The sequence below is a fragment of the Silurus meridionalis genome, chromosome 22 (assembly GCF_014805685.1).
Source record: "Silurus meridionalis isolate SWU-2019-XX chromosome 22, ASM1480568v1, whole genome shotgun sequence".
Classification (NCBI taxonomy): Eukaryota; Metazoa; Chordata; class Actinopteri; order Siluriformes; family Siluridae; genus Silurus; species Silurus meridionalis.
Window position 1 is genome coordinate 18,849,516 of NC_060905.1, and position 25,599 is coordinate 18,875,114.

The 25,599-nt window shown below is 38.8% G+C and overlaps 1 protein-coding gene across 3 annotated transcripts in view; it reads left to right on the forward strand.

The window, feature by feature from the left end:
- Window positions 1-25,599, forward strand: part of nfatc1 (nuclear factor of activated T cells 1) — a 48,718-nt gene that overhangs the window by 21,240 nt on the left and 1,879 nt on the right. For 2 of the 3 annotated variants that reach the window (XM_046835050.1, XM_046835048.1), the window contains exons 7-9: window positions 4,840-4,895; window positions 6,994-7,126; window positions 11,389-11,997. In XM_046835050.1, coding sequence (XP_046691006.1) covers window positions 4,840-4,895; window positions 6,994-7,126; window positions 11,389-11,997 — 798 coding nt within the window. The remainder of the gene's footprint in view (window positions 1-4,839; window positions 4,896-6,993; window positions 7,127-11,388; window positions 11,998-25,599) is intronic. The other variant, XM_046835049.1, reaches the window with a different exon arrangement.

A 25,599-nucleotide genomic window follows, 5' to 3' on the forward strand; every position in this document is an offset into this window, starting at 1 on the left:
ACACTTAGGCACTGAAGGGTGATTACTGAGGCTGGTTGAGAGAACGGAGTTGAGAGAGTTTATGCGTAGGTGTGAGTTGGAGTCAGTGAAAGAGGCTTGCCCGATCTGATGAATAGCCTTCAGTGACTACTCATAATAGAAAACAATGTCCACCAATAAAACAGTTCCAGAGATTATCTGTCCCTTGACATGTCCTTAAACAATAGTCTGCTTTTTTAATAAACAAACTGCTTACAGTACAGAAACGGCTTCCTGATAAACCAAGAATTGGTTCTTTAGATGTCCAACAAATCAACAATAGCATACATTATTTCACAAATCCTATGCAACACCAAGCAGAGGAAAAGTGCACCATTTTGTTTTTCCAAGGTAGACCGAATTGTATGAATTATTGAAGAAAGAGCATTGGGCAGCATTTGAGAAGGGACAGACAGATGAATAGACTTGTGGTTAACATTCTCACAGCTGCACCTCATCAGTACTCTGGATAAAAGGCAGTGTGAAGCAGCTGCAATTAAGGACTTCCCCGTTTGAATATATCCACGTCTGTCTGTCTGTCTGTCTGTCTGTCTATCTGTCTGTCTGTCTATCTCTCTCTCTGTTTGTCTTTGTCTAATGCCTTTTATCTGACTGTGCTGTATCTGATTTAGTTCCTGTTACCATCTGCTCACATCTTTGTGTACAATCACATTATTACGAGTAGATTACAATGCAGAATTAAAACACAGTCAAAAGTTTAGACACATCTTCTACTTCAGTGCTTTTTCTTTATTTTTTATTATTTCCAACATTATGCATTAATACTGAAGACATCCAAACTATGAAAGAACTTGTATGGAATTATGTAGTAAACAAAAACATGATAAAAAAACTAGAGTGTAATTTATATTTTCAATTCTTCAAAGCAGCCACCTTTTTATTGATGGCATGTGACTCTGAAGTTTTCTTTTCTGAATTCAACACTATTTGCCCCATTACACTAAATGTTGAATGAATGAGGAACGGTAAGCTTTTTAAAGAGACACTCAGAACTGTGTATCCGTTTCATTATTCACCAAAGTGATGGGATACAACTGGAGTGCCTTTATTGGAAGCATGCTGGTACAGGGATTTAAACGTACACCTTTCCGATTAGTAACCCAAAGCCTTTAACCACCATTCCTCATTCTCTGCTCTTTCTATCTCTGTGTCTCTCTGTCTCATTCCCATGAATCCATGTACCTTGAAAGACACACAGTTAAGCCAGCAGTGTGCAGACCAGCATCTGTTTGTGTTTACTGCCCTACATATAGACGGAGGAAGTTTGGTTCTGTTGTGTAGCCACTCTCCTGAACGCACTGCAATTTCACTTTGGCCCACCCTAATCAAGCTACACAAGAGACTTTTTGATTCCTGAAGCCTGCACAGAACTGGGGGATGTCTGGCAAGATACATACACAGCTTAGGATGTTTTAAATGAAAAAAAAAGACTTGAAACATCAAAGTTGCATTGTAAAGTTGCACTTGATTTGGATTCACAGATTTGGATATAAGTGTGGTTAGTCTGGAGGCTTCTGCTGACCTGCTCAGCAAAACCTGCTCAAACAAAGGGTTCCTTCACAATCATTTGAATGGTTAATGGTTATAAATTCCTAAATGAGTTACTCTTAAAGCATTTTTAGAAAGGGAAATCTCCATATAAATGTTTCAGGCAGTGACGTACCCAGAAAATCTTTAGGGGGAACCATTAAGGTGTTAAACAGAACCTTCTAAAAGCTAATGGGGTGTTCAGAGTAAAAATGATGGGTCTGGTCTTCTCAAGGCCTTTTTCCTTATGTAAGCACAATAATGTTTTTTTTTCTTCCTGCTGCCGTGGCCTCTGGCTTACTCATTAGGGATTTAAATCTAATTGTAGGATCCTGTAAAGCTGCTTTGGGACACTGTCTATTGTTAAAATTGCCATAAAAATGAACTAAACTGAATTAAAGATGCCACACTTACAGATAGACATTTAAAATATTTTTTTGAGATTTAATTATGTATAGTTTTTTTTTCTTTATGTTGTTTGTTAAGTTAGCAAGAGGTCTGAAGCATTCTCGTGGTCTGGTCTGAATTAGCTCAACCTGTGTTGTGTGTTTTGCTGTGTGACTAAATCTTTAAGGGAAGTAAGATAACTTGAATTGGGCCCACTAAAGATGACGCCATCTGCCAAAGAACATCATGTGCTCATTCTTCTTGCGTAGCGAGAGAGGCAAACTATTTCATTCACATGGCTCTTTTCCAGGAAAGCCTCCATAATAACTAGGAGCACTTCAGTCTGCAGGAGCACTTTTACTAGCAGTAAGTTCCCAAGAAATTGCTCGATTTATGGCTTTACTTCAGTGTTTTGAAAAAGGAGTGAAGAAGGAGACAAAAACAATGAGAGCAAAGAACTGAAGTAATGTACATATAATAAAAGCGAGCGGATCATATGAGATAACCAGCAAAAAGAGCGAGAACTTATGAGAGGCATTAAGATAAAAGACATACTGGAGGGGAGATCTAAAAAGTATGTTTATTTCTGGCCCTGGCAGTCTGGATTCGAGTGCTAACTTTCGCTGCTGGCAAAACTCCTAGAACGAGAAAGAGCTTTAATAAAAGAGTGCTGGTCTCGGTGGCTGCCACATCACAACCTCCTTCTGCCTCAGACTGATGTCCTCCTCACTGTCTGCCCACTAAACCCCAGACTAACGTCTAACCTTACTCTTTGAATGCAAATCAAAATAGACCTGAAATTTAATGTCTGAAAAATACATCTGGTATCCAAATGTAGACTGTAACTGTGAGTCATTTACACCCTGCTGGGGATGTGTTGCTAAGCATCATAATGCTCTATTCGGTCATGCATCTGACTATTTTCTATAAGTAAAACTAGAATTTATTGAATGAATTTTTTAAGGTAGTTTAATATTTCATGTTATGCTTTTTTTAATTTGCTAAACTCTTTCACATGGTCAGCTCTGCTTTCCAGACCTATTTGAGCAAGAAAATGAAAATTGAATAAAGTTTTTTTTTCTTCTCCAATTTCAGGTTAAACCTAAGAGGGATGATGGTATGAGATTTATTGCAGTGATGAACAATTGTCCAAATAGATTTCCAATGTGTGTCTCTGGAACAATCAGGAAAAGCTTTCCCTTTTGTTCTGACTCCATATTTCTTTTTCCCCGTCATTCTTTGACACAGTAACACTTTATGAGCACCGCATTGGTTTTCTCCTCGAGTCAAAATGTCTCAGCTGTGATCCCTGCGATAAAAATAGCATACAAGATTCTAAAGTGCCTTCTGTCTCAGAACGCCTGTTGTGACCATTCCCGGCAGAGAATGGTTTAATAAAACTCTTTAAAGAGGATAATAAATGATCACAGATTCCAAAATGACTGAAGCGAGATGCGTGTTGACTTTCTCCACCACAAGCTTTGCTGATTATTATGGAAGTGGAGTTCAAGGCTGCTGCTGAACTGTTCAGACACGGTTTGTCATGCGCTATGGGATTCCACAAGGGAATGATGTCAGGGTCTCATTCCACTTTAGTGGAAGCTCGCCACACACACGCTTTGCTCTGCTCATCTCATTAGGGTTACATCAGACTCTCTCACGGCCCAGCTGGGTCACAGGCAGACAGGATATGATGAAAGCTTAAGGCTTGAGCACCAGCTCTACTAACTACATTGTTTTGCTCATTAGGAGGTGGTTGAGTGAAAAAGATGCAGCTACATGGTGGCACTAAAATATTCTTTCACCATATTTTTGTGTTTTCAGGAAACAAAATTCAATTTGATTATTTCATTTTCACATTTTTTTGCAGAATTGGAATGGACTTGCAGTAAATAAACACCAGAATTCAGTGACAGGAGAGAATGAGTCAGAAAAACAACTATGGGAAGTTTTAGCTCAGTGTTTAAGGTGCTGGACTTCTGATTAGGAGGTCATGGGTTCAAACCACCAAGCTGGACCCTTCAGCAAAGCCCTTAACCCTCACCTGCTCAGATGTATAAATGAGATCATGTAAGGTTGCTATGTGTAAGGGTTTTTGTCAAATGCTGTAAATGTAACTAAAGGCCAAAGGTATTTCTCAGTATAATTCCTGTAACTCCATGCTTGGATTTATTGACAGTGTTTGTGGATTGATGAGCAGAGTTTTTTTCCTGCCAGACAGAGCATTTCAATGTTGGTCTCAGTCTAGAGAAACAAGAGACTTCTCAAGGTCTCCACTCAAACTCTATTGCTTTTTCTTCAATAATACCATACCTTCTATTCCTCTTTACCCATCCTCTGTCTAGTTATGGACAGATCCTCCTTTAGACAACGACATGGTTTTGCACATCCAGAACTTGCGTTGTTGCTTTAATAATGCCCTGTTATTCCTGATGCAGTTTTGGGTATGTTTAACCAACAAACTCCATGCCTAACAAACTCTTGGCCTTTCCAGGAACTACTGTGTTTATACTGAGATCACATGACACATTATTGCTCACAGGTCTACTTTATACAACTAATAATACAACTTCTGACACTAATTGCTTGCACCTGAACTGATTTGAGGATCACACACCAATGAATACTATTGCAGTGACAACTTTTATATTATTATAATTATTATTACTGTAAGGTAATATAGGTTATTTTGTGTATATTAGGGATGTATATTCGATATAATGTATATGACTGAATGTATATGACTGAATCACTTACAGTTTTGAGTTCAGTACTTATGCAAGCTTTTTATTCCCCTGTATTTTTTGGGTATACAATTGTGTAGTGTAATTCAATATCACATTGAAAATGATAATAATTAGAAACATATGTTCTTTTTGTTTTTAGATGGTCATCACATATGGGAGATGGAAGCCAAAGTTGAAAAGGACTCCTTTAAATCTGTACGTACATACCATGTATACACTACCATCAAAGGTTTTTACACCCATGCTGACCCATGCTTTTACTATTCTACTGACTGTGGTACATCCTGAACTGTTTATTACACCCACATATCTAACATGCATATACACTTCAGTTTAAATGTATACACATACACACTGCTTGCCCTTTCAGTGACTGACTGACTCATTCTTCTAGAGCTTAGTGGCCACAGTTTGGGCTTCAGGAGTAGTCACTGTCTGTGTGTGAGGCAGTACACCTGCTCACCATAAACACACACACACACACACACACACACACACACACACACACACACACACACACACACACACACTCTATTAAAGTATGTCTGTCTGCAGGCCCTTAAGCACAAGGCTGTTGGAACAGGCCCATTTTAAACACAGGCAATACCTAGCCAGCGGCGTCCAACATGGAATTTGCTCGACTTGAATGACTTGAATGAACTATTAGCCTTTTGTCTCTCGTCTGGGAATGTGTCTGAACGGACCTTCTGTCTGAAGCGCTGCTCTTATAATTTTGTAGTATGTGTAAACCAGAGACAAACATTTCCTAATTCTTATACTGAAATGACTTTCTAATTGTGTTTTATGGGATGGAATACTTCATATTCAGAACAGTCTCTTCTGCAGATTGCTTTTCCAGCGCTGTACACTGACCCATTTTAAGTCTTATATTTTTGTACAAATTATGTAAGCCACTGAATGTTTTGCATTAAGCTTAACAGTAATGTAAAATGGCATCGTGTTGATCTTTTCTCGTATGCAGTCATTGTAAATCATATTAAGCTGTGCTCTTGCTTTCTGAGATAAAACAGCAGTTTCATTTACTGGCACATTAAATATGAATAATGGTGTCATTGAACTGGGTTAGATTTTTTTTCTCTTTCCACCTTGGGTTGGTGCATAACTTCATGAAGCTTCCACACCCGTTTCCAATGCTCACTGAGTGAATAAGGACCATCTGCCGGAATGATGTATTAATGTGTAAAACCTTTCTTTTTTTTAAAATACAAAGCTCGCTTTGATTTCTGCCCTTCCCTCACCCACAGTCTGTACTCTGATATTTTTTCAATATGAGCCATTTTGTAGCTTGTCCCAAACCACATGCTTGCTTGTGTCTAATAAGTTGCCCTATGCAGCATGCCAAACTTCTGCTTAATTCTTGAAGTCGAAGGGATTTCACTTTGGTTGCCTTATTCACTTTCATCTCAGGTAATTTTGTTCTCAGAGAGAGCCATGTGAGGCCAATGAACACATTATTTTAAAGGGGAATGGGAAATGACTTGGGATAAATACTGGAATAGAATTTTGAGTGTTCATCTTGGACTCCATTGGTAGATATAAATTTGACTACTGATTCTGATTATGAAATTAAGCTCACAAATAGAAAAAGAGTAAGAAAAAAAGCTTTGGAGAATGAAGCTGGGTATGAATTTCTTTCTAGCCGTGTGCATTTCATCTGGCTTCGCTCGGCAGCCATGCTGAGGTGTTAATATAAATAGTGGCAGTAAGCTCACCTGCACATGCCTCCGAAGTCTGCAAGAAGATTGATGACTTCCTCTCTGGCTACTGTTCAGCAGCTCCATCAGTCTGTTCCCAGCCACATGGGGTTCATCTCAGGGTAGAGTGGGTTGGGTGGGTGAAGACCCTTTTAGAGCAGGACTAGTGGTGAGAATTAGTATAGTGGTCAAAAGTTCAGTAGCATCTGAGACAAATAGGAGTTCTGGGTCTTGAGTTCCTGGAAGAACCATCTTCTTGATGCTGAAAGGTATAAAAATAACAGCCAGCTACAGTCTCTTTCTCTCAGTCTCATCTACCCCATTTCACTGAGCCACAAGGTGCCTGTGGTTTTTGGACCCCAGCGTTTGTGTGAATTTAAATCATAGCTACAATGCAGTCAGTGTTCATTGGTGGTCAGTAAGCCATATTTATACTTGTGGAAGCCACATGTTTTCACATATTTCAATTCCTTACCTGATCCTCTAAAATGTAGCTCCAAAGGTCAATGAAAAAATAATTATTCCTTTTAATTGAACATTTTGTATTTACTAACATGTATTTTTTTTTTGAACAACAGACAGCTTTGCTTGTGGAGATTCCAACTTACCGAAACCAAAGAATATCCAGCCCTGTTCTGGTCAACTTCTACATATGCAACGGGAAACGGAAGAGAAGCCAATACCAAAGATTCAACTACCTTCCATGTAATGGTAAAACATTAGCTTCTCTGTCTATTTACTTGTTTCAGTATAACCTTTAACTTGAAAATCAGTTTTGGAACAGGGTAGTTTATATCTTTTCTTTTAACTTCATGAAAATGTATGCAATCCAAGTTCATAAGTCTCACTTGTTCACATTTGTTGTTGAGTCCATGATTGGTGTGGTATTTGTGTACCACTGATATTACACTTACAAATGTGTATGTAGCATGTGCTTTACAGAAACTTATTGATGTATAAAATATACAAAGATCAATATTTGTGAACGTCTGACCATAAGAATTATTTATGTTTATGAACATGTAATTCCACGTTTAGTCCTCATTTGCTGTTCTAATAACCTTCATTCTTTTGGGAAGATGTGCTTAAGGGGATTTGTGCTCATTCAGACACAAGGGTGTAAAATCAGGTAGTGATGTAGGTGAGAAGGTGAGGAGGCCTGGGGTGCAGTCAGTGTTCATGTTCATCCCAAAAGTGTTCAAACGTTTAGGAGCTCTTTAGCAGGAGGTCTTCCACTCCAATTTATGCAAACCATGGAGCTGGCTTTTGCACAGTGGCATTGTCACTGCTGGATCAGTTTTGGGTCTCCTAGAAAAAATATGATTTTGTTCTATATACAAAGCGTTCTTTACAATCGTGTGCTTCTAATTTTGTGCTAAGTTTGGGGAAGGACCACTTATGGGTGAAAAAATCAGGTGTTCCAAAACCTTTTTCTTTTTAGTGTAATTACATTTAATAGGTTAACATGAGAAGCCTTAATGAATTTGTGATTCTTTAGCTTGCTTTTTGAACATGTGTTTTCTTAGCAACTTGCAACAGTCCTCAAATGAACTTTCTCTATTTTAATATTGCATCAACAAAGAAATGTTCTTGCCCTCAATTGCTTAAGCTCTACTGGCTCAACAGGCTTCAACCTGGAAGTTTATTTAAGCTGCTGGTCTGTTTTTAGTTCAGTTACCATAATGCCGGCTCATTTTTTTTTAATAAAGCTGAGCCTGTGTGTTGTAAACAGTGTGAGATGATCTATACAGGCTTGGTCACATTTCTAAATAAATGAAGCTATGCATCTATTTGCTGTGACTTGCTATGAAATGTTTTGGAGCTCAAAACAGTGATGCTGCTGCTCATCTTTATTTGAAGATTTAAAACATTTAAATTCCAGATGTTTTACTTATTTACTCTTATTTAGTGAAAGTGGTCATGCTTAAGAGTCCTTCTTATTGCTAAAAGTATCTCAGTAAACATGTTCTTTCCAATACCTGTTAGATTATACAATGTCTGGAAGGGTGACTATGGGTGGAGTTGACTATGTGAATGCTATTATTCAGATGCCAACTGATTGCCAGAAGAAAAACTTTTTTTCTCTTTTTTTTAAGGGCTAAACCACCACTAATTGCCCTAGGATTAGGGTGCCTAACCAGTGGGTGGTTCAAAGTAATGATTCATAGGACGCCGAACTTGGCCCTGCCCTGTCTCCTTCAGCCTGGCCACTGTAAAGCCTCTTCTGTCCCCTCTGACAGTCTTCCACAGTCCTCTCAGCTGACACACACAGCAGCCTGGGCACATCCATAGCAACACACATAGTTAATCACAGAAATACAATCAATTACACTATTAGATTATGCAGTCAAATATCATCATAATTCTTTAATTTTACATGTCAATATTCTTCACGTTTATAACTAGAAATCTGATGATTGTGTCATGTATTCAAATATCAAGTCATCTGAAAAATAATTTTTTTAATAATTAGTGTAGCTTCGATAAATAATGTATAAGAAAACATCCTTTTTAAGAATCTTGAATTCGGAATTTGGATTCTTCACAAAACAAAAGACAAATTAATGAAGATATATCTTCAATATTGTCAGATCTGGATCTGAATATTGACTAAATATATAATTAATAAACCAAATTCTAGGTATTGTTTAGAATTTTAGCCTTAAAACATGCTCAATCAACAGATTTGTCTCATTTTAAACATCTATTCTAGAATATCTCTAAGTATCTGCTACAAAAAAGTTAAAATGAATGTACAACCAGGCTAAATAATTTTGTATTTGATTATTAGTAATCTCACACTGAGAAATATCTGCTTATTCACCAAGTCTATTTTAATCTATTATTTAGTATTTAGGAAATAAAAAATGCATATTTATATTTATATTTTCACTTTCTAAGAAAATATTTTTCGCAGTGTTAAATTAAAATGACTAATGTAGAGTTTATAAGGCGCCTGTTCATTTGGATTAATTATAAAAAACAGAAGCAGCGCTGGTGGACCATCAATACAATATACGTTTTTTCAGCTTTATTTTTATCTGTATAAATTGATCAACAAATCAGCTTTGAGGCTTTTTTCAGTGATTTCAAGAGATTTCCAGTGATTTGGGTAATTCTGTGCTAATTTATGTGATTTTTATTTTCATTGATTTCTTTTTTTTTTTGGTGATTCTCAGATATATTTCGATATTTTTATAGATTTTTTTAGATTTTGAAATATTGTCATTGATTTTGTAATAGCCCTGGTGTGCTATCATGAAATAACTTATCTACAATTAAAAAACAAATTCCCGTTAGCAAAGATGGTCTAGGCCTTGACCTATTTTGACAGCTGGTAAGTCCGAGTCATAAGCAGGGATATGACATTGTAGATAGGGGTACTAGGTTTTATTTATACTGTATAGGTAACCAATCAGACAGACTTTTTCCTTAAATGATTAACAGCCTTCGGGGCACTTGTAAATGTGTATGATGTTTAGTTCCTGCTGACAATTTGAAAACTTGATGACCCAAGATTTCTTGACTATCAAATTTTGTCTACAAAGCATAAATCCTAAGGACGTCAGAGACATCTCTTAGACACCGTCATGTGATAGATGGCTCATTTTTACCTGATGGGCCTACAGTACAGAAGGTGGGTGGGTGCTGAATCATGATTTAGTCTCAGAGAAAGACCTTGTGTGTTGCATATTGTGGTCCCTTAAATATGTGGGCAGTGGAGAATAGGGAAGTGAGAACTTTAACCACACAGCAGTGGACAGTGTGCTTTATTCTGAGGTCCCACATTCTTCTGATAATCCCACACAAATTCACACAGATTCTCTTATTACTTTTAGAAGCTATTTTTTCAGAGAGGAACAATGAAATTTTCAACTGAAAATGTTTATTTATTAGATCTTAAACCAAAGTTAAGCTGATCATTGATTCATTTATGAAAAGCATGCATTTTATGATCATGGCACTTCTTTTTAATTGTGCATAAAAGACAAGAAAATAATCAATACCTATAAAATATTTCCTTTTAGAGTTGCAGTTCATGTTCAAACAACCCCTAAAGTTCAATTTATGCAAAAAAAAAAAACAGTAGTTTCCTCACTATAGAATGTCAAATGTAAGGCTTAATCTTTCCTCATTTTACATTTTATGTCCATAGAAAAACTTTGTGGTAAAGCTGTGGAAATGTTTGCACCGGAGGCTTGTTTTAGTTACATGCAAAAAAATATTCAAAAGTATCTAGAGCTCAACATACATCTGTTTCTCACTCTGCGTGTTTGAATGTGCTTTTTTTTGTTGGGGAAACATGAAACCCATGTAAAGCAGATCTTCATGGAGTTGGCTTTGTGTACAGGTGCATTGTCATGCTGAAACAGGTTTAGATTTCCGAGTTGAAGTTAGAGTGAAATGCTGCCACATCTGAAGTCTTATACAATCGTGTACCTCCAAACTTGTGGTAACATTCTGGGTAGGAAGTACATATGGCTGGGAAAGTCAGGTGTCCCAATACCATTGGCCATAGTTTATTTATATATCTGAACTATTTTGTTTGTTTCTCAACATATATTTTTTATACATTAACATTAAGTATTTTCTAGCCTGCTGAATAACGATAACGCTTTTGAAAATGACGCTTCCTGCCTCAAAGTTACTTATGATACATGCTTTAAGTGTGTCATTGCTAGTTAAAGCTCCAATGAAAATAGTCTCTTTCATTATAGAAACAGATGGAAGTCTCTTGTGGTGATGATTAATCCCTTTTTCCCCTGGTCTTTCTTTAAATATTTTCAGCTGGGCAGAAGTGCAACGCCCCAGACACACGTTCTCATTGATGAGAATGTTTGTTTGGCTGTGGGTCTCCTAGACCACGAGCACACTCGGTCACACCAGCTCACGTGACTCCTAAAGAACAAACTGTGTTTGTTTGTGTTTTTTTCTTATCTCAATGGAGTTCCCTCTGTCTAATGTTTTCACAGTTCCCACCATAAAGACAGAGCCACATGATGACTATGAGCTCCCTCGCCTGTGTGCACAGCAGCACTCCCCCGGCATCACCAAGCCATATTATGCTCTGCAAGCTGTGCCTTCTATGATGCCTTCAGATAACAGAGCCTGTGTGACAGCCGCTTACGGCTCTCAGAGACTTACAGCAAAGCCTTTGTCCCTGTCCTGCTCCTCCTCTCCTAGCACCAGTCCTAAACTGCAGGATCTCTCACCCACACACTTCTCTCCTCAGTGCCTATCTCCAGGCTTGAACCCTGGGATTCAGCCAAGTGCCATCCCTCATGTCTCAGCCATCCAGCCCACCCCTGGCCGTTACCAGCAGTCTGTTCTCTACCCATCAGGCAGTGCGTCCTCCTCTCCAGGCTCTCATCCCTCTACCCCAGGTTCAGCACCTGAGCTCATCTTCAGTCCCAGTCACAGTTTGACCCAGTCTCCAGTCACAAGTGAGAACACAGAGCTGCCTAAGGTTCCAGTAAGAAGTGGGCCATCTCCTCTCTTACAGGAGGAAGGAGCACCTGCCACACAGGCCATCAGCATCAAACAGGAGCCACAAGAACTGGATCAAGTGTATCTAGATGATGGTAAGTCACAGAGCAATGTACTAGCACATCATGAACATGCGGTTCATGCGGTCATGAACATGCGGTGTTTAGTATTTATTACTTCCTGTTTTTAGATTAAACTTTGCTTTCAATTCAAAAACCTGAAAGTGGGCAAACAGATTTTACCCCAAATAATACTCAAATAAAATGAGTTAAATAATATTCAGTTTAATTAAGTTCAGTTCAATTCAAAACAGACAGACAGACAGACAGACAGACAGACAGACAGACAGACAGACAGACAGACAGCTTGGGTATAAACATTATTTGCACAATAATAATGAAATGTAGAAAAAAAATCTGCTTTTAATTACAGAGCTGTCAGGAGCTATAAAGTCTGTAATGTACAATGTGAACGGTGTTCAATATATTTTCATATGGTTCAATTTTAGCTGTTCATAAAAAGTCAGGATATTATACAGACACAAATAAACACATTATTAAGGACTAAGGTAAGCCTTGGAAATGCTTAACATGCATTACTGCATTGCAAATTCTACTACAAGTGATGTGTTTAATTCATTGGAAATTGGAGCCAAAATCCACCATGTGCACCATGTGAGTGGTCAGAGACTTAAAGCTTGATTCTAATATATATATTACAATATACATGTTGTCCAGCTCACAAGTAAACTTTTTGCCTGTGTGTATGTTTTATCTGCCTCAGACTTACGAGTGGAATTTGTGAGCCAATCAGAAAGTTTTTAGAGAAATGTAGAGGACTTAAAAAAAAAATGTACAGACTGATCTGCTTAACCCAGAGATGTGAGGTAATGGAGTACAAAACCATCTTTTACCTCACTTTACTTGAGTTTTCATTTTATTATAAAAAAAAGTTACTGTATATAATCCACAATTTTATTTTGAAAGCTTTTCCCTTGTGGTAACAAGAAAATAGGAGCGAACGAGCCCTTGATTTACTTACACAATATGGGGGAAAAAATATTGGGACACCTGACTTGTCTAGTTGGTTCTTCCCCAAACTGTGAAATCAAAGTAACAATTTTTTGAGAGAGACTGGAAATAAAGAGGACACATTTTATTACATCTCACAGACTCACACAATAGTTAAGGTAGACAGATCTAATCAGTCCTGGACTCAATGTCAGTCATGTCAGATGATCAGACTGAAATACTACACTGTGGTTCTTAGCTTGTGGCTAAGACAAGATGATAAATTGTGGTCAAGTCCATACAGTGCAGCCCTGCAGAGATCTTTTATGCGTTGGCACTTCAAATCTACAGTAAGAGCATTTTCTGAGCTCTAAGATTTAATACTGCTTATTAAGGTTCTGCAGTTAGTGCATTTTAAGAGATCTGGCAAGGTTTCAGATTCTTCGAGCCCCATCAGGTTTAATGTTTCTTTAAGAACTTGTTTCACACACACACACACACACACACACACACACACACACACACACATTATATCACATTTAGAAAAACAGAAGCATGTTAGCTTGAGATTTGGTAATGTATGCTTTGGACTCACTGGTCATTCTGAGAGTGAGTATTTATTGTAAATTCCTCTCAGGTGGAAATCTCAGTGTAAATGGTCCTGGTGAATTAAAGTATAAAGTAAAGTATAATCTTACATTAAATCATGTTCATCACATACCTTACATTTTATGGACAGTCTATTATTACAGTACCCTTTTTTTCTGCACTAATTCATTTTTGCAGAATTTTTCATCATTATCTGCCATTTAGCATCTCTCTGATAAGATCCACTCGTGTCCCTTTGGGCTGGCTGGAGGTTACCACCACCTTTTCTCGTGAAAGCCTTTTCTAGAGCTGGCTACATCTATGCTACTATATGCATCTATGCTGCTATTGAGCACACTGAGTCTGCTACATGACATAGACCTGTTGGCCAAATGCTGCTACAAATGCACCAAATCCTGAGACAGATATCTGTAGGAAATATCTTGTGTAGGTCATCTACATTTGTGTAAGCGACCATGAGATATTGAAAAGTACAGGACGACTAGATGAGAAGATTATGGCCGATATATGAAGCTGATTTTTTGGCCGAAAGCAGCAGCATATTTAACCAATTAAATAAATAGGCAAGATTAAGAATAAATGATAAGACTTAACTTGAACTCACACCAAGGACACACCAAGTGTTAATGTCGAATCAGTGGAGCTCATTAGCGAGAGAGAGAGAGATTCTAATTGGCTCATTAGCCTACTGAATGAACACACGAATAAAAACAGAACACACTTGTGATTCTTGGTCTTGTCTTTGCAACTCAGACATGATTGAAAAAGGATACACAAATCCGTTAGCAATGATCGCAGCAGGTGGAAATTCTGCGTGCTTTAGATATTTACAGTTGTAGATTTTCTGGTTTTACTGTTTGGCTGCTGAAAACAGACTACTGCCACCTGCTGGTAAGGAAAAGGGTATGTTCTCTTACGCAAGTGCAGAATGTACATGCAGGTTTTGGTGAGTCAGATGCTCCTGTCTAATAATGGATTATTAATTATGCTGGGAGGTAGAGCTCAGTGGTTAAGGTATTGTATTTTGGATCGGAAGGTCACAAGTTCAAATCCCACCACCAAGGTGGAACTACTGGGCCCTTGAGCAAGGCCCTTAACTTTCCCCTGCTCAGTTGTAAGTGACTCTGGATAAGGGCGTCTGTCAAATTCCATAAATGTAAATATAATAAAAAAAATGCCAAAAATTGGCCCGATTAATAAGTCGATCTCTACTGAAAAGCTAAAATATCATTTATTGTTGCAGTGAATTCCCAGATTCTATTTCATATAATTTAAAGTGATTATAAAAACAAATTTTCAAAAGTGTGTTTTATAACAAGAAACAATCAATAATTAATGAAGTTGGGTAGTTTTCTTGGTTATCTGTAATAAAATGTTTATAAGACATTTATTGAAGATATTTTTTTCCTTTAATATCTTTGAGGCATCAAAAAAAAAAGAGTCAGGATGTTTATGCTGCTTTAAGTGATCATTTTGCTAATTTCCCAAAATAATTCATAAAATTATAAAATTTATAAAATTTATTTTTTTAAATAATCAACTTCAGGATGATGAGGTGTTTTGTATCTTACATACTGGTGCTAGCTCTTTGGTTAAGATGTGGGACTTTAGATCAGAAGGTCAGGTGATCAAATCCCAGCAACACCAATCTGTCAATGCCCGTGAGCAAAGCCATTAACCCTCAACTGCTCAGTGTATAAATATGAAATAACTGTAAGATGCTCTGAATAAGATCAAATCAAAAAAAGAAAAGGAAATGTAAATATTGAATATATACACTGTTTTTAACATTATTTTTTCCACGTACATTATTCAAGTCATCCAATGTATGTTATGCAAACCTTATGACTGGCAAAATTGTTATTTTCACATACACAAGAGAAAATTGCTATAACAAAAACTCCTAGCCAAGCCCGACTTAAGGATTTTTAGATAATTTGAAGACTTAAATATGTAAAGGATTATGGTAACTGTTGTGACCAAGATCATTATGAAATTTACCACTGGCATGCAAAAAAAGTTATTAAAGGTAAACATGCAGTTATTCAAGATTCATTTGTGTAAAAGATTTAAAGTTTTATTACCCTCACGTTTCTGGAAAGATGTTCCACTAGATTGTGGAGTGTGCATGTGGAGGTTTGTGGAGATTAATTCAGCTACAAAGGTGTTAGTAAAGTCAGGTAGTGATGAAGGTGAGAAGGTGAGGAGGCCTGGGGTGCAGTCAGTGTTCACATTCATCCGAAAATCTGTTTAATAGGTTCAGTAGTCCAAAGGTTGATGTCAGAGATCTCCATGGAGTTGGCTTTGTGTACATGTTTATCATGCTGGAACAGTTTTGGGTTCTCCTAATTCTCCTAGTTCAGGTAAAAGGAAATGTGAATGCTACCACATCCAAACACATCTTGTGTGTGCATGTAACAGTTTGGAGAAGAACCCCATATGGCTGGAAAAGTCGTGTCTCAACAGTATTTATCCATACAGTATATTTTACATAAATTCACAAATAGTAAGAAATAAGAAGAAAAGTACAGAATGACAAGTCATAAAAATTATTATATTCAAAATAGGTTATAATTAGTAGTAAAATAAATAAATAACTTAATTGTAGCTGTAGACACCAGAAACCAGTCACCAGACACCAATCACTAGATACCAGACACCAGTCACCATACACCAGTCACCAATCACCAGTCACCAGTCACCAATCACCAGTCACCATACACCAGTCACCAGTCACCATACATCAATCACCAGTCACCAGTCACGATACACCAATCACCAATCACCAGTCACCAGTCACCATACACCAATCACCAGTCACCATACACCAATCACCAGTCACCAGACACCAATCACCAGACACCAATCACCAATCACCATACACCAGTCACCATACACCATACACCAGTCACCAGTCACCATACATCAATCACCAGTCACCAGTCACGATACACCAATCACCAATCACCAGTCACCTGTCACCAGTCACCATACACCAATCACCAGTCACCATACACCAATCACCAGTCACCAGACACCAATCACCAGACACCAATCACCAATCACCATACACCAGTCACCATACACCATACACCAGTCACCATACACCAGTCACCATACACCAGACACCAGTCACCAATCACCATACACCAGTCACCAGACACCAGTCACCAATCACCATACACCAGTCACCAGACACCAGTCACCAATCACCATACACCAGTCACCATACACCAGTCACCATACACCAGTCACCAATCACCAATCACCAATCACCAGTCACCAGTCACCAATCACCAATCACCAGTCACCAGTCACCAGTCACCAGACACCAGACACCAGTCACCATACACCAGTCACCAGTCACCAGTCACCATACACCAGTCACCAATCACCAATCACCAGTCACCATACACCAGTCACCAGTCACCATACACCATACACCAGACACCAATCACCAGACACCAGACACCAATCACCAATCACCAGTCACCATACACCAGACACCAATCACCAATCACCAGACACCAGACACCAATCACCAATCACCAGTCACCATACACCAGACACCAATCACCAATCACCAGACACCAGACACCAATCACCAATCACCAGTCACCAGACACCAGACACCAATCACCAATCACCAATCACCAGACACCAGACACCAATCACCAATCACCAGTCACCATACACCAGACACCAATCACCAATCACCAGACACCAGACACCAATCACCAGACACCAGACACCAGACACCAATCACCATACACCAGTCACCAATCACCATACACCATACACCAGTCACCAATCACCAGTCACCAGTCACCAGTCACCAGTCACCAGACACCAGTCCTGTAAGCAAACATTAGATTAGATGTGGTTTCTGAATCAGAATCTTGGTACTGTTTTTTCTTGTGTTGTTATTTGTGGTTTTTAACAAGTTGCTGAGATGAAAGTTGAATGTTGTGTATTTAACCAATGAAGGTGTGAGGTGCAGATATTGTGAGCTGTGATGGTCTTGGTTGTTTATTGAGACGTCCAGCAGTGCTGATTGTTTCTGAGTTTCTCACTCTCTCACCATTTCCTGGAGGTAGACACAAGGCAAGCACTCTATCAGGCTGCCCCAGCTGTTACTTATCCACATACAGGAAGCAGGTTCCTGGATTACCTCACATCCACTTATTCACTTCCATTTCAGAGTCACAACAGCTCTATTACTAATATTGTGCCATTTTAATAGAATTTAATACTAACAAATAATGAATCTGTTGTGATTCTACTCTTAGAAAGGAAATCGTTGTGCTGATAATGTAGATATTATGATCATGTATTTCCCTATAATACTTTTGGCACATGTTTTTACACTGGATGCCCTTCCTAACGCAACCCTCCCCATTTATCCGGGCTTGGGACCGGCACTGAAAGTGGCTGGGGATGGTTCCCTGACCGGGGGTCGAACCCGGGCTGCAGCGGTGAGAGCGCCGCATCCTAACCACTAGACCACCAGGGGACCATATAATATATATATATATTATTTTTATTTTTATTTTTTATTTTTTTTTACATGAACTAAAACATCAGATGAGATTAGTCATATTGCTTCTAATGATTGTTTCTAGCTGGCAGGAGTAAAGACATATCTCTGATATTGACTTGTGAAATTCCATTTGGCTTCATCTACTGTAGCTACTCAGTGAGTGCATAAAGAGGATTTAGAAGCTGATCTGCGATCATCATTCATGGCAAAAGTGAATAAATTGTCAGTTTGACAGCTTAACCTAAAATACCCTTAACCCTTAACCTATAAATTCTCACATTACAGTTTTATTTATCCATCCGAAGGCTTTTCATTAGATCCCATCTATGAAATCTCACAACAAAATATGATATATGTCATGCTAACTGGCAGCACAGTGGCACAGTGTAGTGCACCCAATCCCCATAACCACTGGACTCAAATACACTATATGGAATTAAAATATATGTGCTTCTTTCCTGAACTGTTACCACAGTTTATTGGAGATGCACAATTGTATGTCCTTATGCATAAAGCCAGCTCCACAAAGGGTTATGGGTTATGGGTTGAAGTAAAAGATCTTGAGTGACCTGCTATAGAGCTCTGACCCCGACTCTACTGAACACCTTTGAGATGAATGTGAATTCTGACTGAACCTCAGGCCTCCTCACCTAATCTACATCAGTACCTGACTTTATTAACACTCTTGTAGTTAAATGAATCTCCAGAAACACACTCCAAAATGTAGTGTAACATTTTCCCAGAAGAGTAGAAGTTATTATATTAGAAAATGGGGACTAAATGTGAATAGCACAAAAAGTATGTAAGTGACAGCACATACCAATTAGGTGTCCACAAACATTTGCCTATATAGTGTATCTCTATTCAAGGCCCAGAACACAACATTCCCTGAGCATGAGCAGTCAGGATGGGGAGGTCTAGGAATCATTATAAATCCTACAAATAAATGTTGGGGCCTGACCCAAACAGAATAAAGTTTTTTATGAGCCACATTTATCAGACTGGATACAAACAAATGTATTTGCGAATAATTTGTAAGAGCATTTGCACATCAAATGTGGTACTTCATTTATTTGAGGAGAAGCGTCTCCTTTCCTACCCACCAGCAGTTCGTATATAAATATAAATTCTAATTTAAACAGAGTCTCACTCCTATGAACTTTAATTAAAACTTTCTTTCGGCTTCTCCCATTAGGGGTCGCCACAGCGGATGATCTGCATGTTTGATTTGGCACATGTTTTACACTGGATGCCCTTCCTAACACAACCCTCCCCATTTATCCGGGCTTGGGACCGGCACTAAGAGTGGCTGGGGATGGTTCCCTGACCAGGATCGAACCCGGGCTGCAGCGGTGAGAGCGCCGCATCCTAACCACTAGACCACCAGGGGACCATATAATATATATATATATTATTTTTATTTTTATTTTTTATTTTTTTTTACATGAACTAAAACATCAGATGAGATTAGTCATATTGCTTCTAATGATTGTTTCTAGCTGGCAGGAGTAAAGACATATCTCTGATATTGACTTGTGAAATTCCATTTGGCTTCATCTACTGTAGCTACTCAGTGAGTGCATAAAGAGGATTTAGAAGCTGATCTGCGATCATCATTCATGGCAAAAGTGAATAAATTGTCAGTTTGACAGCTTAACCTAAAATACCCTTAACCCTTAACCTATAAATTCTCACATTACAGCTTTATTTATCCATCCGAAGGCTTTTCATTAGATCCCATCTATGAAATCTCACAACAAAATATGATATATGTCATGGTAACTGGCAGCACAGTGGCACAGTGTAGTGCACCCAATCCCCATAACCACTGGACTCAAATACACTATATGGAATTAAAATATATGTGCTTCTTTCCTGAACTGTTACCACAGTTTATTGGAGATGCACAATTGTATGTCCTTATGCATAAAGCCAGCTCCACAAAGGGTTATGGGTTATGGGTTGAAGTAAAAGATCTTGAGTGACCTGCTATAGAGCTCTGACCCCGACTCTACTGAACACCTTTGAGATGAATGTGAATTCTGACTGAACCTCAGGCCTCCTCACCTAATCTACATCAGTACCTGACTTTATTAACACTCTTGTAGTTAAATGAATCTCCAGAAACACACTCCAAAATGTAGTGTAACATTTTCCCAGAAGAGTAGAAGTTATTATATTAGAAAATGGGGACTAAATGTGAATAGCACAAAAAGTATGTAAGTGACAGCACATACCAATTAGGTGTCCACAAACATTTGCCTATATAGTGTATCTCTATTCAAGGCCCAGAACACAACATTCCCTGAGCATGAGCAGTCAGGATGGGGAGGTCTAGGAATCATTATAAATCCTACAAATAAATGTTGGGGCCTGACCCAAACAGAATAAAGTTTTTTATGAGCCACATTTATCAGACTGGATACAAACAAATGTATTTGCGAATAATTTGTAAGAGCATTTGCACATCAAATGTGGTACTTCATTTATTTGAGGAGAAGCGTCTCCTTTCCTACCCACCAGCAGTTCGTATATAAATATAAATTCTAATTTAAACAGAGTCTCACTCCTATGAACTTTAATTAAAACTTTCTTTCGGCTTCTCCCATTAGGGGTCGCCACAGCGGATGATCTGCATGTTTGATTTGGCACATGTTTTTACGCTGGATGCCCTTCCTAACACAACCCTCCCCATTTATCCGGGCTTGGGACCGGCACTAAGAGTGGCTGGGGATGGTTCCCTGACCAGGGATCGAACCCGGGCCGCAGCGGTGAGAGCGCCGCATCCTAACCACTAGACCACCAGGGGACGTTTCCTATGAACTTTAATTGTTCACCTTCAAATGATATGAAATGCAGCATTTTTCCCCCATACTGATTACACTGTCAAGTTTAAACTGAATACTTTTTTGTAGTTGTATGGATTGAATAAATATTTTTTATTCACATGCATGAGTTGAAAATTCATTTGGATAAATAAGACTTGTAATCCAACCATTAGGATTGCACAAGCCAGTGCACTCTTAGCGCCGGTCCCAAGCCCGGATACAGAGGGAGGGTTGCGTTAGGAAAGGCAGGGTGGAGTGGGTGGAGAAGAGTGGCAGGAGTGATTTGTGATAGAAGAGTATCTGCAAGAGTAAAGGAGAAAGTTTATAGGACTGTGGTGAGACCTGAGATGTTGTATGGTTTAGAGACAGTGGCATTGAGTAAAAGACAGGAGGTGGAGCTGGAGGTAGCAGAGCTGAAGATGTTGAGATGTTCGTTGGGAGTGACGAGGATGGACAGGATTAGAAATGAGTTTATTAGAGGGACAGTGCATGTAGGATGTTTTGGAGACAAGGTGAGGGAGGTGAGATTGAGATGGTTTGGACATGTGCAGAGGAGGGACATGGGGTATATCAGTAGGAGAATGCTGATGATGGAGACACCAGGAAGGAGGAAAAGAGAAGGAGCAAGGAGGAGGTTTATGGATGTGGTGAGAGAAGACATGCAGGTAGTTGGTGTGAAAGAGGCAGATGTAGAGGACAGGGGGTATGGAGACGGATGATCCGCAGTGGTCCTAATGGGAGAAGCCGAAAGAAGAAGATAAATAAAACTTGTTCATCCAGAAGAAACAGCACCCTATAAATGAATAAAGAATCTGTTGCATCTGTGAGCTACATTATTTAAATATTAAGGGGAATCTTTCTCAGTTTTCACCTCAGACTTTGTGGATTTCACTAAATATATATCAGCTGAATCATAAAGGCACTATTACAAATTATTTGCATTTATAAACCAAGCAATAAGTATTTTGAAAAGTTACATTACCAAAACCTTTCAGATCTGTTTAGTAATGCATGTTTATCAGTCTGTCAGAGAGGGGAAGCTCATTTTCGGCCTACATCATAAAATTGTCTATTTATTTAAAAGTAAATTCTGCCCTACGTTCCTTTTCAAGAAAATGGTCTGTGACTCTGTCGTACCAACTAGGAGTCTTTTCAAGTGACTTGACCAGTGTCCTCTCAATGGCCAGCAGAGCTAGGCTGCTTAAACGGCCTTGGCCCATTGTGTTTCGGGTGTAGGACTTGAGTCGCTTTAAACAGGAGAAGCTCCTTTCTACACCTGCAGATGTAGCTCCAATTGTTGCCACTAATGAGAACAGTTTGTAAAGCTGAGGCATTGCACTGTCCAACTCCATGTCTTTAAGGAACAACAAGTAATCACACAGCTTTCCCCTGTTACCCTGCAAGTCCTGATCTGAATACAGGACTTGAAGTTCTGACCTCAGTCTTCCTGAATCAAAGTGATGGCCATGAATGAAGGAATGAATGAATGAATGAACGATCTAAAAAAATATTAAACTCTGTAAAACTGAAACAAGGAATGTGGTGTATAATTGTGTGAAATGTATGATGAAAATCAAGCAATTTCGCCAAGCAAATATCAAAGAAATAGGTTGCAGCAGTTTTATTTCGACTGAACTTGAGAAATCCGCGATGGGACTGAGCGCGAATAGCTTCAGTGATTCCTTATAGTACAGAATCGCTGTCAGTCAAAAGGAGATGCAGTCTTTCGACAGACCCTCCAATCATCACGCAGAAGCTCGGAGTCCGGGCCAGCCCACTCCCCATTCACCCCAGAGACGCTGAGCGTCCGTGGGCGGGACATAATCGCAGCGTTTATCCAATGAGCGTCTAGTTTCGAAGCGCTGAAAAAAACCGTTCAAAGCAGCCCCATTGAAGTCAATGGACGCTGGGCTTCAATAGGGAAATGCACTGTGACGCTGCGGGAATGTATGAGAAGGAAATCGAGTCAGCCGACCTGCTATATGTAACTGATTCTGAACGAACTCGTCTTTAAGATGAACGTTTTCTAACGCATTTTTAGTCAATAAAATGTTAATACAATAGTACATATTTGACCATTAATTTTGTGACATTATAAGGGAAGCCGAGCTTCCCTTGCAGTCTTAAAGAAATCGCCTCTGATGTTTATTCTCAACTCAAGTCGACCACATTTGGTGTGCAAATGCTCTTTAACGATTAGTAACGATTCACACAAACATTTTTTTGTATCAAGTCTAAAAAGTAAGATTGCAAATATTAAACCAGTTTGGATTGGAATATTTGCACTCACACACACACACACACACACACACACACACACACTTTGCTAAAAACAATGAGGCAGAATGTGAAGAAATCTTTGTAATGTATGGGTTTTTTTTCAGTGTATCGACACTTTAGCTGATAAAATGGATTGTGATGAAAAGCTGGAGTTAAGCCACACTGAGTCTCGAGCAGACTGAACCAGACTTATTCTTAGTACTCAGTGGACACACATGGCAGATGTTAAAGAGGGGAAAATGGCCATAGCAAGGATCTGCTTTGCAAAAGCATAGAGCCAAAATAACAGAGCAGGCCCTGATGAGTCCATGCACAAGTAACTCGAGTAGGAATGCATTATTTTCACCGAGAGGTTTGGATGACCGTCTGATCACATGCAGCTCCAAGTGAGTTTAAAGCCAGACATGGTTGACGTGGCAGACATTAAATGGGATAAAGAAAAGTCATATTGAACCTCTACAATGACCTAGACATATAAATGACTGGTAGAGTTTCAGAATAATCAGCAATGTATTAGAATAATGAATATTCTGTCATTATTATAAAATTAAAACTGTATTAACTATAGAGATTAATTTTTATGACTTCCCTGCATGAAAAAGAAGAGTGTGATTTTTATTAAAACTTCCATTGCCATCTGCTTTACTTCTATTCAAGTATCTACACCTGCAGGCCATTCATCCGTTACTAATATCTAAATGATGAGTTTGGAGACCTGCAGATTTGCAATAAATTCTCTGAATGAAAGTTTAGTGCACAGTGACACCCAGACAGGTATTTCTTCCTGAACACATCATGTTTAAACAGATGGGAGCATTTTAAGTGATCTGCATATTGATTTAATTCCCATGGACATATCCTTGCAAATTACTCCTGCAGTCAAAGGCGTCTAATTGTTTCAGCATGGTCTGGTGTTTCAAAGATGAACACGTGCGATTAGCTCCTCATAATTCAGCCATCAGGCTAATTCTTTTCCTGCGCAAATATTAGCAACAGGCGATTAAATCCAGTAGCTCGTAAACGGAGAGTGAAAGAAATGTGAGGTTTTAATATTTACAACTTGCCATGAGAAAACTCCTCCTCTTGATACTCTGAAAGGATTTGATGCTGCTTTTCCTTACACATGATTAACGAGGTTTTTCAGTTTTATTTATACAGGTTCTGTTAGTTTTATGTTCATGTGGTCGATTCTGCTGCCAGTTACGGATATTTTTTTCTAATTTCTGCTTAAACATAAACACTTTTGTGACCCTTCCTGGAGTTCTGTAGTCGTACACACCCTATCCGTTTACAGGGGGACGAGAGGTTTGCGTTAGGATGCACTGGGCTGTTGGTCAGACCTCGGTCAGGTAGGGCGTCTCCTTTACACCACATCAGGAGATGAAAGGAAGCCTGGGCTCTATTGTTTCATAGGGAATGTCAGCAATCTGGACTGCTTCTTGGTCCCCAAGGCTGCTTTGTGGTGGGAGCGCCAAGGCCACGGGTCATTCGGAGGGAATTCCTCAGCAGGCTTCCCGATCTTGGCTGGGAGGAAACCCACAGCTTCCAGCTCACGTGGCCCCCCCCCTCTTTCTTTCCTTCTCTCTTTTTCTTTTTGGCTCTGTTTTTTCTTTTCTTCACTTTATCCAAAACAACACATTTACTGCAGTCTTGACTTCAACATTGTTTAATAAAATAAATAGATAAATCTGCATTTATTGAACAAGTTAAATTTGGCACTGTAATTTGTTTGCTTGCTTGGTTTGTCCCTAAGTGGAAACTCTGTAAGGTTTCCTGTAGAACCTCTTTATGTAGTAAAAAATATAAGTACAATATGGACCCATATGAAACCTGTTTTTTTCTGGGCATTTGTAGCATGAGGAATGTAGTCGGTATGGTGTTTGCTCCATTCAGACCAAAGGTTGCCCAATGTAGCACCTTGTTTATCAGTAACATCAAAAATATGGATCATAAAACCTCATGAAGCTGTTTCCTTTAGCTGTATTTTAGTACGTAAAATAAAATAAAGCTAAAGGAAACAGTTTTTAAAGGAAAAGGATTACAGCTTAATTATTTAAAAAAAAAAAAAATCAAGCTATAATCCTTTTTAACAACCAGTGATGAAAATCTTCCCCATATGTGTAATTACAAGTTGTACACAGTTGTTGGTGTTATTTCCAAATGTAGTTAGTAAAATGCAAGAAGGTATAATAGAGTGCAAATCAATCTACAGTGCTTCTCAGTGTAAATAAACAAAGAAGGCACCAGATGCTGGAGATGTCTGCAGGTGAGGAATGCAGCCAACTGCTGCTGATCTTTCACCCCGTCCATAGCAGAAAAGGAATGTGTTGTTTTCAAACAGTTACTGTGTTATTCAGATACTGTAGGTGTTCTAGTCTGTGCGTCTGTCATCCCGTTTAATGCTGATACCAGCAAATAGATAAAATAATT